This window comes from Taurulus bubalis, assembly GCF_910589615.1.
Source record: "Taurulus bubalis genome assembly, chromosome: 12".
Lineage (NCBI taxonomy): Eukaryota > Metazoa > Chordata > Actinopteri > Perciformes > Cottidae > Taurulus > Taurulus bubalis.
Window position 1 is genome coordinate 17710510 of NC_136600.1, and position 15028 is coordinate 17725537.

Sequence of the window (15028 nt, forward strand, 5' to 3'; positions counted from 1 at the left end):
GTTACAGCCCGAGCTCTACAGACGGTGTCATGGACGCGGCAGCCTTTGACGGAGCCGTACGTTATAAATCAAGGTGATACCGCCCACGAGCTGATGTGTGGACAACAGCTAACGGCACTGCCCGGCTCAGTTAAACTGCTAGCTGTGTACTACTCAACATGCCACCGAAGTTTAGGCAGACTTCCGCCACTATTACAACTTTATTCTCTTTAAAAATGACTCCACACCACCACGGGTGTGCTGAAAAAACTCAATTTGACATGTTGGGTTAATTTATCGACAGGTTGAGGGAGGTAACCTAACCAAGTTAGCGGTGGGTGACAGCGTGAAGCTAACGGGCGGTTTGATTGGATACCTTCATAAACACAACCAAGCGCTCACTTTTACAGATATATTGTTTTGCCAGCACCGGCTCAGAAAGAGACAAATCAAATGTTAAACAAAGCAAAAACACACAATTACCTCATCTTGTCTCTTCCCCCCTCACGACAAGTAGTCGCTTGCTCGGGAAACGGTAGCTTGGTGCAGGAAGTGTCTGGAGACGCAGCAGCAGCAGCTTTGAGCGGCGGACAGGAAGTCCAATGGCGATAAGGAAAACACTGCAACACCCACCGACATTCTCCAATCATTGACAGACCACTTCCTGGTCAAGTAATGTTCCCCCAGACCAAGTCATTATCGATAATTAAACAATTAGTGACGTCAGATATACGTTAAAATCTCGGTGTGTGCTGAAATAAAGGGATTTAATGACGGGGGAGGGGGGGTTGTAAATAAGGGATTGTTCATATTAATTTTAGTCCTCTCCTGTGACGTCAACCAGCATGTCATCTTTTGCTTAAAATCAGTGACAGATGTATTTGCAACAGCATGCAAGCTTTCCATTTAAAAACACACAAGACAACCAGTTTTGTACAGTCCATCTTTTATTTGTATCAGATTGCACGGAAAACAAAAAAGACAAGACTAGTTCTTGTAGCCACGGCTGGCTCTGCGACCACGGGCTCTCTCGAACTTCCTGCCCTTGGAGCGGATGTAGGGCCTGGAAAACAGGAGGAATAGTTTAGTATACAATTCACACAATACTGTTAAAGATATAATGTATGCTTCATTAATCTTGGCTCCATCAAGGCTGCCTTACAAATGGCCACAAAGTGAACCTAACACACTATTTACATTCACTAATATGGTCCAAGAGTCGTCATTAAACAGTTTCCACCCCTTACTTTGGTGCCAACTACTCACTCAGTGTTTGTGTTCTCACAAAGCACCAATAGCAACTCAGATATACAATTGGTTTGGTTTCTTGTCAGATATAGAAAAGGAGGTGTGGAGCTTCCTTTTTTACATTGTTTTAATTATAAATATACACATTAAATCATATGGATTCAGCCTGACAGTATAGACCTTTTTAAACACAATAGCCATTATACATGTCACAATAGGAAAAGCACAAATAAAACTGTACAAATAATGACCAATCTATAATAATCTTGGTGAACATCCTCACTACAGATTATAATCTAACAATAATGTTATGCCAATTTAACTTTAGTCTCATAGGTATTTTAATTGTCACACACACACGCACGTGTGTGTGTGTGTGTGTGTGTGTGTGTGTGTGTGTGTGTGTGTGTGTGTGTGACAATAACCAGTAAGTCCCCGTTAGTAGCGTTGCATTCATGTTTGATTGGGTCCTGGTCCCGTGCTTATTGGCACATGTAATAAAGGCTCGAAAAATAAAAAAGGTATTGCGTGTAGGATTTGGCATTATCTAGCGGTGAGGTTGCAGATTGCAACCAATTGAAAACAAAACCCAAAAAAATACAAAAACATGAATGGCCCTTTCTATATTGATTTGTCCGTTCTGGGCTACTGTAGAAACATAGCAACTGGCACCGAGAAGAGGACCCACTCCGTCTGTACATAAAAAATGTCTCATTCTCAAGTGACAAAAACTGACAATAGTTTTCAGCTGACTATACAGCAAAGAAAACATACTATTGTACTAATATATATAAAAAATGCAACTCAAGTGTTGCTTTCGGTAACAAAGTGAAGATTCATGTTATTAGTTACACCTTTGGTTTCCCCTCTAGGAAAGCTCGATTACTTGCTTCTTCAGAAAATCAAACCAAAGGACAAAGATATCATTACCTAGGCAAATTAAGATTTAATCTAAATCGCACGTTCACATGAAATTACACCTGGGATGTAAATTATAAGTCCTTTTTAGTGCTGTATAAACTACTACGAATTATGGAAAATCTAAGACAAATGCTGTATATAACCTTATTGACTAGAATATCAGAAATGCTGAATGTATAAACCTTTTTCTAATTTTCTAAGTGTAGTTTCTATAAGAAAACCATTGTCGATTTGTGCCAGTTTGGTGGCCTGGTAGACTGATTGATATTTCGGTACAACTAAACTAAACTTTTGTTGGGACAGCTTAATGCAAACATTTTGTTTTGTGTTTGACAACAGAACCAACTATACACATACTTGGTGTGGCTGTGGGGAGTTCCAGGGGCTTTTCCAAAGTGCCTGTACACTTCTCTTCCTTTACGGGGTCCTGAAAAACAAACATGTTATAATTAAAAGCAGATCAAATGCTTTACATCTTCGAAAAAACATAGCTTGAAAAGTATTTCCAATTAAATTCCACATTTTGCGATTACATTTTAATTTAGCACAACATCCTCAAATTACAGTTTTGAAAGAGCGTAAGAGTGGCTTATATTACAGTTTAGATCACTAGATCAAAAAAACCTGAAGCAGGGTTAAGAATGACAAGTTATAAATGTTCATTTACATTTTACATATGAATTACTTTACGAAAGATGAACCACTTTAAATTCTTAATTAATTTACTTGTGACAAGCTAATTTGCAGTCTTGGCTTTTATATTATTATTGGAGGATTCTATGCAGCTAGAAAAATCCAGCTCTTAGTTTTCTATTGCAAACTTAAGACAGTCTCTGGCGTGAGGGAGCTACGTCACATCCGGTTCTAAATTCCATCACGGAGGACGGTCAAAAGGTAAACATTTTTGGACGACAATGTAATGGCATTACAACCAACCAAGTTATCTTACTCCTTAAAGCAAATAAAACATGCCAGTTTGAAACTACAACAGATATTGGGACTGAAAGGGCAGTTTCACACAAAAAGGAAAAATATACACTGCCTCTAATCCTCGCACACTATTCTTAAGTGCCTAGGAGTACCATGAGTGTAATTTAACACGAGTAGCCCTAATGAAAATCTTAACGGTTATTCTCAACTGACTGTTACAGGAACATATTTGTAAAAAATGTGAGTTTGATTTGTAGACCTTAGTGAAAAAGTTTCTCCAGCACCATTGGGAGAGCGAGGGATTACTTTATCTGTGCCGATTGTATCCTGGTAACTTAATATGAATAAAGCAATGTTTAGTTACCTGACAGCAGCACTGTGCCTTGTCCTTTGGGAGCAGCCAAAGCTAGCTGGTCAAAGGTCATTACCTGACCACCTGCCTTTAGGATTCTGCGGCGGGCACCATCGGTTACCCGCAGAGCGCAGATCTGTGGGAGAACAGACAGAACATGAGAATTATTTTAAAGACAGTCACTGACAACACAGCGTTGAGGGATAATCTAGAGTTTTCTTCATGGGAAAACATATACACATATATATCACAATAGGTGAATTCTGCCATTTTAAAAAAAAAAATGTAAAAAGAGGGGTTACCTTGAGCTTGGGGATATCCTGGATCCTGACATCATCGGTGACTGATCCCACAACAACAGCGGTTTTGTTCTCGCGGCCAGGCATCCTCATCTTACGGATCTGGATGCAATGGAAGCAAAGTCAGAAATTCAGCACACATGATCACATATCTGAACAACTGACACAGAGCTGATACACCTTCAACATTATGACTTCTGATCCGGACAATACCATGCAATCAGTTCTTTTTACCACCAGTTTAACTTTCTTATTTCATACATTTCCATTAACATTGTTTCGCGAGCCAAATTAACACTGAACAAAGTTCTATCCGGTTTTGTTAAACCAATCCAAACTACATAAGGAAAGTCAAAGCACTTAATATTTTTCTTTTCTCAAACCATCTACTGACCCCTTTTCAGTCCAATTATAATTTCTGTATACCTCAATACCCAAATATAATTGTCGCATTGTGAAGTTCACATGAGGCCATAGATGCTGTTGCACTAACTTCCAAGTCATCTGCCCACTGACTGAATTGAACTGATGGTGGAAGCAACATTTTATACAGACAAAGAAACAGCATTTAATGTAGATCTGTCATATCCGCACTCACACCTATCAGGTGGTTCTGATCTGGGCATCAATAACAGTCAAACCAAATGTTCTTTGTCAAAAATGCATTACAGTCTTAATATATCAGTTAACATATCTAATAAGCGGAAACAAATAATTCACAAGTGGTGGGCAGGATGAGAGACAACTGAGAACTGACCAGGCGGGAGATGGAGATGGGTGGCCTGTTGGTCCGGCTCATGAAGAGCCTCCTCAGGATGACCTTGTTGAAGGGAGCATTACAGCGACGGGCCAGGAACCTGTACAACTGTAAGAACCCAGCAGGACGGTTATTAATATGCAGGATTGGAACATCAACTCAGAAGTTACTGTGCTAAGATGACAAGAAGAATTACTTATATTATTGGTATTATTCTAATGATTGAAGTATAATGCGCTAATGTAAATTACCTTGACCAGGAGCCTCAGGTAGATATCCTGGCTCTTTGGCTCCTTCCTGTGCACCTTACGGTCCTTGTTGTGTCTGATGTCAACTCCCTTGAAAAGTAAACAAACACATGAATACAACAATAAATATTGCTATAAAACATCATCAATCAGCTCATTTAAGTATAATATTAAGTCTAATACTGAGCCTAAGGCTCCATAGCTACTCTTGTAACTCTTGTTCAGTGCAACGTTACATTGAACTCTCCAACACAACGTTAAACTACGAGCAAAATTAATATAACCCACGGTAAAAAAAAACAAAAAACACAATATAGGCTCTTGAGTAACACGCAGCTCAACATGAAACGTTGGCTCACACGTTGACTCCACCGCTAGCTGCTATCACGAGCGGCTCAACCAACGACCGGATACGTCAAAGGGTCGGAATTTGACGTGTGGAAACTAAAGTTACATTTGGGGTAAATAATAAAAACCATGAACATAATATTCCGCTCACTGGACCGCTTTTATAGCTCGTTTCTGGTACATTGTGAGGCGCGAAGCGGCTGCTGGACGACACCACATCGGCATCAACCAGGGTGACGTAAAGCTAGCATAATTTACATGGTCTAATCACAGAAATCATGCCGGGACTGTAACGCAAATTATGTTTAAAACAAGTAGTGAACGCCAGTATGAACATGAGATGTTTTAATTCAGAGGATGATCGTGGATAGTCAAACTATTGTAGTCAACATTTCCTGCTAGCGCTACCTACCATCTTAGGCTCAGAGCGAAAAGGGAAAAGGAAGAGCTGAGGTCTCGCGATAAACACGGCGATGAGATCTCGGGTCTCTGATTGGTTACAGAGCGGCACTTCCGGCAGGACAGCGCCTCCAGTGGGGAAGAGGAAAAGTGTATCGCTCATTTGACTTAGTTTATGAATTTTCTGGCCTATTGTTTGTGTCCGTCCATAAGACATGACTGGAAAGTTTGCAAACAAGCACACATTTAATATCTATCCTACTGAATTATCTATAAATACACTATAAATACATTTAAATTCCCCATTAAAACATATTTATCTCTGTGATTTGACCAGTAATCACTAAGCCCTTCGTAATAACCAACATTTTGATGAGTAACAATAATTGAAAATGTTTTTTAATTCTTAGTACATACATACATACATCCTATTTTCAGGCAATAAATAGTGTCTGCCCTGTTAAACATCTTCTCCATTAACATGAGGTGCCAAAAAATATATACGTTCTGTTTAAGGTAGTTTATGACAGAAGGAGCTAATTACACGATTATACAATTTGCTTCTTAATAAAATGTTTGATAAGAAAAGAAGAATCACGTATAAAATACATTTCAAAATAGTTTTTTTTCTTTTATTAACTAAAAATGAATAGCAACATCAACAAAGTTATACATAATGCACGGAAAAAAAATAAATGACAGCTGGGTTGTTCTGTGTTTTGTCAGAGAAAAGGTTTCGACAACACGAGTACCAGCAGCCTTAAATCTGTTGGGTCATTGTAATTCACATTCGGACACAATATTCTGTTTGCAGACAGGGAAGTCAAAACAAGAAACAAATTACAGCTGAACAATAACCCACGCAGGCTGATTCACAGAGATGTTACCTTTATCTTATTCTATTGTTTTCTCATTAATGACTTTACAACTAAATTATGCCCTTATATAAACCTTTTCTAATGTCACAGTCCTTGAAGTTCTCTCCAGTTTATTCTGGTTTGTGGCCACTCTGCTGTCTGAGGTGACACAGGTAGATAGTGAAAGCCAGTGCGATGCCTCCCAGAAACACTGTCCGTGCCACAGGAGGGACCAGGGAAAAGTTGACTGCCTGAGATGGTAGAAGAGATGAAACATCGTCATTGTACATCTGTATACAGTATGCACTGTATGTGTACATGTCTTTGAATCTGTGGCCTGAAAGTGACCAATGATGGGATGAATAAGAATTTCTCACCTGCATTGTTGACCAAAATACCACTCCAGTCTAAAAAGAGGGCCAGAAGATGATTATATAAACTGACAGACAGACAGAGAGATGTTTTACATGGCATTAGGAATAAATAATAGTCTAAAGTCAACTGCACCTTGTAAGATGTCCAGAATTTCTGTCTCCAGTCTTCTAGCGGGTCATCTTTGTTTTCTAGAAGACTTAAACCTAAAATGTGGAAGTGGCTGTTAAATATTTTATTGATTCCATTGAGCCATCTCAGGAAGCTTGTTCAAACCAACTTTGAGTGATATATATCAGATTGAGAGTTTTTTCTTTTCTTTATATTGTCAGATGTGCTCGTAAAAATGCAATACTTCATTTCACATCATTCCTGAATAATTTCTATACAATTTCCTGGAAAAACTAAGCAATTTGGTAATAATCCGAGAGAATAGACAACTAACCAATTAATCAATTGCTCTGTAATCTTAATAGTGTTTTAGTCAGCAGGTCAGATGAGCTGGCAAAAATATGAAATACAGGCCACAAATTCAACATTCAGTATACTGAGCAAAGTTCAAAAAATTAAAGAACAATCACTTTTTTACTTTTTTTTTAGGACTTATTTCCTCAATACATACGAACAAATTGGTGCTGCAGCTATAATTTAGGACACCATTTATCTTCAAAATAAGATGACATAAAGAGGACATTTTACAATAACACAACGGCTGCATCTTTTTATGCTGATTCAGATTTTTGGGGTTTTAAAATACATGGGATTATTAAAGTGAAAAAAATAGCAATTTTTCCCTAAATGCTATTTGCTAAAATAGTTTGAGTATTTTATTCATGACTTGAAGAAGCTTTGCACACATACCAATATAAAAAGCACTGATAGTGAGAGGAGCCGCGATCAGCTGATCCACCACAACTTTCCCCGTCACTGCCTTCACTCCGCCTCCGGGCAGCATCCTCTCCAGCCCTCGGAGCCAGTGGTAGTTGAAGTTGGCATGGAAACAGAAGCCGACAGTTGCCACTCGAGCCGTCTGACACCAGTCGATGCCAGCCGACACTTCTGATGCGGATCCTGCAGCGTGTTTCCCATCCAGCACACGCTGTTGTATGAGGTCAGCAGAGGCAAACAGCGTTGTGTATCCCAGGACGTTACTGATGTATGGATGAGCCTTGAACACAGCCCAGGCCCGGTTCATGGTGCAAACTTTGGTGAGAGACAGTTCAATAATAATGCAATAAAGCCACTGGGTTTGACTGATTTATATTTAAGTGAGGAATGCTTTAAAATGCATATATACAGAATGTGTGTCACTCACTATTATGATCTAAATGACATGTTTAAAACCACTCTAAAGTACAGCTTTGACCCAAGGAGTAGTTAAACCTACCTTTCAGTGGAGCTCTTCTCACCCCCTCCTTCTATTTCCAAAGCCAAAGAGACACAAAGCTCTTTTCTGATTGGTTCTGTTGAATGAGGAGGAGGAGGAGCTGAGATGAAGGTCTTCTCACCGGGTCAAAGTTCTGCCACTGTTGTAGAGAACGAGTGATAAGACCTTTATCAGCCCGCTGGAGAAGTCTCTGAGAAAATAACATGTGAGAAACGGCAGCAGGAAAGAGTTCCTGTCAAGCTGTTTCACTTCATTTTTGCACATGTAGACTGATATAACTCACTAAATCTCCAGTAGCATTGTCCATTGCACACATTGCCTTATTAGAATAAAAGCCACTTGAGTCACGTCTGTGTAGAACCATAAATGCAACTCACCATGGATTTTTCTCACTTGGCGAAGTGCTGAAGTGGAGACCACAGCAGAAGGTTTACTGTGCAGCGCTCTGGTGAGAGGCACATGTGGTGTCACTATAAATAGATGCCACTCCTGCAGCAATGCTGCCATGCTTTGAGTAAAAGCACCATAAGATGCACAAAATCTTTCTTTCGTTAGAGTTTAGAAGGAAGACACATTGCGGTGTTGCATTAAAGAGGCCAGAGAGGCGTTTGAGATTAAGTGTCTTAGCAGTTGAAAGATCTGGGAAAAAATTAAGATGAAGTTCAAGATGTGTGTAACACATCATATACTTGGAAAATTCACTCTACTGGAAGGATTCAACTTAGTTGAAGTTGGAAATGTCACGTGCTGTTGTCTCCAGATTTAGAAAAACCAACCAAAATTATAGCATAAAAAAATGATATAGATAACCATTAACATAAATCCATTTAAAAAGAAGCAAAAAGGACACATTTCTCAGTGGGATGTCAGAAAAAAAATCACACTCAACTGAAAATCAGGGTGAGGTCATTTTAAAAAGTGAAGTGTGGAAGCAAAAATAAAAACTAATGCACATAAACTTGTATTATAATTATTCCTCTGAATCTTTGTGAAAAGGCAAGCCCATCCCTGAACCCACCTGCTGCCATAGATATTTTCAATTCTGTCTGTGGAAGGTTTGCTATTGAATTGGAAAGGTTAATTAAAGCCACTAGCAACCATCTTAGCTCTTCCCTCTGAGAATGTGATAATTAGAGCTAGAGTTTAAGCTGATCAATTAAGGGCTTATTAACTGCCTCAACTGGTGCGTTTGTGTCTCCCAGTAGTTTACAATCTGCCTTTAGTGGGACACACAATGGAGACGTGTGCCCACACCTCCACCAGCGGTTGACTTCTCCGATAATTGCCTCTTTCTTTTCAGAACCTCCCATCGTGTCTCACTTCCTCTCCCGCAATCAATTCACCAAGTTGTTTTCTATTCATGCTGCTGGAAAAAAAGAGGTGAATTTGAATTGGACGCTTGTGACTTAATTTGCAAACACACACACACACACACACACACACACACACACACACACACACACACACACACACACACACACACACACACACACTACATGCAAAGACATACATGAGCAATTTAATGACCACACATCTCTCTCCCTCTGAGGCAGCCCGTCGCCGTCAAGCCGAGTCCTCAGAGCAGTTTGTAGGAAGATACAAAGACACAGACAGGACAAGGAATAAGGTAAACATGATTTTATCTGATTTTTCTATTGGCCTTAACTGAATGGAACGAAATAAATGTTTCAATCCTCTAGTAACAGTAATTATGGGTGGGTGACAAGTATTCTGATCTTTTACTAAAGCAAAAGTACCAATACCACAATTTAAAAATACTTTATTACATGGACAAGCCCTGAATTCAAAATGTGATAGTAAATGTGAAAATAAAATGTACTTAAAGTCATATTTTTATGAAGAAAATAGCTTATATAGTTGTTGTATTACTATTTATGTCATATGTATATTATTGGGTACGTATTGCCATTAATGTGTCAGCAGGCGTTTATGTTGCAGCTGGTTTAGGAAAATCTGTTGAGTAGATTAACCGATAGCAAAGCATTACACTTTATAAACTCAACATGTTTTGTGTTATCTAACTACAGAGTAACTAACTACAGCTGTGAAACAAATGTAATAGTTAAATATTTCACTCTGAAATGTATTTTTTTTAAAGGCATAAATTATCCAAAATGGAAATACACCTCTCAAGTACAAATGTTTAAAATGTGTAAATAAGATATGTCTCATTTATGTTGAATTAAATAAACCTAAATGTGCTGCTAGGTTGCTTTATATTTCTAATATTTATGACATGCATACTAAATGTTAGAGGGCAATGACATTTCTCTTATATTAACTCACTCAAAGTGGAATTCTCTTGATCTAATAAACACAGTATTGTCTTTTCTCACCTTTTTTTAATCCTTTCATGTCTTCATCCTTTTATGTCTCATTCTCTATACGCGTATCTCTCTCTCTCTCTCTCTCTCTCTCTCTCTTTCAGCCATGCGACCATCAATCTCTGTGACTCTTGAGCCCGGGTTGGAGAGAGGAGTCCCGTGGGGTCGTGACCTCTACACCTTTGTAACTTCAGCAGCGGGTCACATGATGAGGACTCTTCAGAAACCACGGAAGAACCGGCCGTCCAAACGACAGGTCAACCACCGTCGCTTCCTGCACAACATGATCCAGAGGTGTGTGGAAGCACTGATGTCAACTGATAGTAAAATGTAAAACAGAAAAACAACTAAAACATTGTTTATTTTCTCAGATTTTTCTAAATTTGGTTATGTTACACGGTATTATTTTCTTCAGGCCCAAAAAATTATTCAAATAGATCTGAAAATGAAAAATTACTCTTGACTACTGGTCAGCATGATGACGTTGCTTCATTTTTAAGTCAAAGTTTGAAGTTTTGGTAAATATCTGGTGAATATGACGATACAGCCTGTTAGCTTAGCACAAACCCCAACTGTCACTACACCCGGCTAAGAAACCCCTCCCCCCCCGCATATAACCCGCTGTGAAACCACACATTTTATTCTTAAGGATTAAACAAATATTAAAACATGTTCAAATTGAACGTGTTGATGGTTGGCAGGTTATGCAGCTAACAGAGTCAGGCTAGTTAATTGTTTATCCCTTTTAATAGTATTCAGGGCTCTCAAGTGTCACGCATTGAGCGTGACTGTCACGCATTTTGGTCTTGGGTCACGGGGGGCGGGGGGATATGTCACTCTTACCTGTCTTAAAAACTTGAGAGCCCTGGTATTTGTGCTAAGCGAACCTGCTAACAGAAATGAGAGCGGTATCGATCTTTTCATTCAACTCTTGGCAAGAAAGCCAATAAGATTTCCCCCCAAAATGTAGATTTATTCTTTTGAGGTCACACGGAACCTATTGTTCAATATTGCATTGTTCTCCTCGTCTGTTTCTCTCCACAGAAAGTTTGCAGACATTGAGGCAGCAAACCATCGGCTGGCATTTGACCAGCCAGGTAGCCCCCAAGGTGGTTATCTACAAGACCCAGAGACATGCAGTGCTCACACAGACGTAGATGGCACCTCTAAGACCAGGAGTGACATCTCTGTTGCCTCACATGAAACTGAAACCAGTGAAAAGAAGCAGCCAGACTTGGGACATCTTTGGAAACGACACCCAAAATCACAGCGCACCACTTGCACTGCTAGAAAGAACAACCAGAGCAAAGAGAGACAGAAAAAAGAGAATAGAAATCAATTATCATCATCATTATCATCTATGAGCTCCCTAAAAAGTCTCGACGATCCCCACAGGGCGGAGCTCCTTCAGACAGAGTGTTGCGACGATGAAAGTCCTCTGAAGTCAGCCGGCAGCCTCTCAGAAGACTCTCAAACAGCTCAGCAGGACTCCGGTTTCATCCAGTTCAACCAAAATGTGGACACCTCTCCTTCCTTCTCTCCAGAGCTCTCTCCGTTGTCTCTCGACTTGTGCGACTTCTCAATCCAGATGTTCACGGACATCTCAACCTGCATGCAGGACGAGAAGAGCGTCACCGGCCTTTCAGAGAGTCAGTGGACAGACATCATGGACCTGTTTAGCGTCGGCAGTCAGGATCTAGGAGGCTGCATGGATGTAGAGGCCTATTTTGAAAGTATCTGTGCATGCCATGGTGACACTGGGCAGGAAGGCGGTGCTGATGAGGGATTTGCAGATCAGTCAGAAAGTTTCAGCAACAGAACTGAGATGGATGATCTACAATGTGAGACAGCTGAGTACAGATATCAATACAGTTGCGATGGAGATCAGGGATTGACAACAGACCACTTGCAGAGTGATCAGAGGAGCTTGCAGGCGGCGAAACAAAATGAAGACGCTGCGGAGACACAGGTTAACCGCTTTAACCAAGAGACAGACATCGTCCAAAACGAGTTCCCCACATCGCTCAGCTACCAGCACTACGCCTCGGAGCTGCAGACCTACCAGCATCCTCAGGTGGAGAGTCACTGTCTGCTGGTAAATTGTGAAAATGACACCATTTTTACACCATTTGAGGGCGTAGCTCAATCATTCTCTGTCCCGCTTCATAATCCGGAGCACCGTCCCATACCAACACCGCCGTATGAGGACGAGTGGCTGTTCACCGATATCTTAAAGGACAGGAAGTCACTCGACTGCTAGAAAAATGTCTTTTTAGAGAGAAGTTTGTTACTTAGGATACTAACATGTTGACGGTGAGGGGGCAGTGGAAAGTGTCCACACCATCTCTTCCTCATTTCACAGGAGAGCAAGAACAATCCAGCAGGGACTTTCTTAATAATTTATACTTTTTGCAGCATAATTTATCTGAAGGTGTGTCGTTTGCATTTTCTCCATAATTTGAATGCCTGAACGTCGTGATTTTAACACATTTCAGTACAAATCGGATAACATGACTTCAATAAGAGCTATTCAGGATGTGCACTGTCTGTCAAAACATTCTGGTTCAGTTTCCACCAATTGTTTGTTGTTGTAAATACTGTGAAGTTTGAAACTTTACTTAATACAGGGATGAACACTTTTGTTATATTATACACAAAAACATGTAGCTCCAGCTGCAACATGATTAAAAAGTACATATGTATAAGTCTAGTAAAATGCTAATCACATATATTCTATTCACTAATTAACTTCTTAGTTTTATATTTAAAGACTGTTTTATTCTGTATTGCATGCATAGTAGCAGCACTAAATGTATTAAATGGACTTGTGGTTTGTTCCTTGCTGCAAAAAGATCTGAAAGGATGGTATTTAAAATCTATTAGAAATACATGTGAGAGTCAACATCCAATCTTTTTTTTATAGTTCAAACACAATTGACTGGCAGTAAATTATACTATATTTACTAGTACAGCAAACTCATTTTTATTTGTTCCCTTTTTGCACCAAACCTTTTATGTGAATATGTGAAAGCTTTCAACTTTTACTTGAGCTGTGTCTCCATCTGTGTATTGATTAGTGGTATTATGTGTGAAATGTTAATGTTTAAAGTCGTGACTAATATTCAGAATGTCAATATGTGAAAGATAAATGCGGAAATTGAGGATGTAAAATCTGATAATGTAGGGCAATGCAAAGTACAATATTTCCTTGTGAAGTGTATAAAGTAGAATTCCTCCAGTTTGCACTGAGTACAGTACAGTACTTGAGTAAATGTGCTCAGCTCTCAAAGAAACACACAGAAAAACAAAGATCAAAACCAACGACATATATTAAAGTTAACCCCAGTCAGATGTTTTATAATTACAGCATCATTAACAAAAAGAGGCTAAAACAATAAACAACATCTTTTCCAAAATGTTTCAAGTTCCACAGTAGCCATAAAGAAACAAAAAGTGAAAAATAACACCTTAGAGAAGCACCTGCCTCGTCTCTTGCTACAGGCGGACAAAAGTGATCTCGTTCCAGCAGTTCAATCCTCGTGTCTTCAGATTTTGGTCTATCAAGGCGTGAACAAAGTTGCCACGTTTAGACGTTGATACGACATTCTGAGGATACGACATTTAACAGTTCGGAGTGACAGATCGTGTCAGCTCATTTGGCTTAAATGCTTAATGTCGGCCTCCTTGAGATAAATGACAACCTGACAGAGCAGCCGCGATGTACTGACAATGTCGGCCCTTTTTTTTTTTATCTCCAGTGGTAATGTGTAAAGTGCAGCGTTTACACAATATCAAAAAACTTAAACAAAACACACAGCTTCAAACAAAATCAATTGCATATTGCTAAAATAAAAGAATTGTACATACAGAAAAAAAAACTTAAATAGAGCATTAAATATATGTCGTCAGTAGTTAAACTCTTTCTTGATCTTTCTTCACCGGGATTCATGGTGAACCTGCCACGGCCAAAACAAAGCTTAACATGTGTCATGATAGGGGGACGTGAGCACTGCACACGTTTACGGTTCTCATTTTTGCAAAAGTTAGATTTGCATTGCTGTTTCATTCAAATACACACCTGTTCAATTTAAACAGAAGGAAGGGGAGGCAGCGGTGATGAACCCCGATTATCGAAAATAACCGGTTCTGTGCGGAATCAATGGTAAACACCAACGGGATCATTCATCCTTTGCCATCTAGTATACATTATATATAACCAGAATACAAAGAAAACATTCAGAGCAACATTTGTAAAATTATCTTTATCTTCCTTTAGTTCCAATTGAAAGTTAAAGCTTCGGTGACATTCTTCATAATTTAAAGAGATAGTTATACATTTTGGGCTTTTTGCTTTTTTCTGTCGAGTGAGAAGAGAATATGACGCTATACAGCTGGAAGACCTTTAGCTTAGCTTAACACAAAGCCTGGAAACAGTCAACAAAACAACTACCAACATCTCTAAAGCTCATTTGTTGAACTTGCTTGTTTTATCCGTAGAAAAATGTAAATCTAAACGTGGCAAATTGTGTTGTACGGGCGGTTGTATGCCAGATTATTTCTTAGCCTGCCGTACTTCCTGGAGTGTC

The 15028-nt window shown here is 39.4% G+C and overlaps 2 protein-coding genes across 2 annotated transcripts; both read right to left on the reverse strand.

The window, feature by feature from the left end:
• Nucleotides 1-905: 905 nt before the first annotated feature.
• On the reverse strand, nucleotides 906-5513 carry rpl18 (ribosomal protein L18). Its single transcript, XM_079227564.1, has 7 exons — nucleotides 5495-5513; nucleotides 4738-4824; nucleotides 4487-4594; nucleotides 3733-3831; nucleotides 3443-3566; nucleotides 2506-2575; nucleotides 906-1042 (listed from the first exon to the last, which is right to left on the reverse strand). Exons 1-7 carry the CDS (start codon nucleotides 5495-5497, stop codon nucleotides 967-969), a joined length of 567 nt encoding a protein of 188 aa, XP_079083690.1. The 5' UTR covers nucleotides 5498-5513; the 3' UTR covers nucleotides 906-966.
• Nucleotides 5514-6469: 956 nt separating this feature from the next.
• On the reverse strand, nucleotides 6470-7905 carry LOC306744868 (mpv17-like protein; the record flags this gene model as incomplete). The annotated part of the gene is made up of 4 exons (XM_079227565.1): nucleotides 6470-6589; nucleotides 6716-6745; nucleotides 6846-6916; nucleotides 7572-7905. The coding sequence occupies 4 exons, from the start codon at nucleotides 7903-7905 to the stop codon at nucleotides 6470-6472; spliced, it is 555 nt and encodes a 184-aa protein (XP_079083691.1).
• Between the last annotated feature and the right edge of the window lie 7123 nt (nucleotides 7906-15028).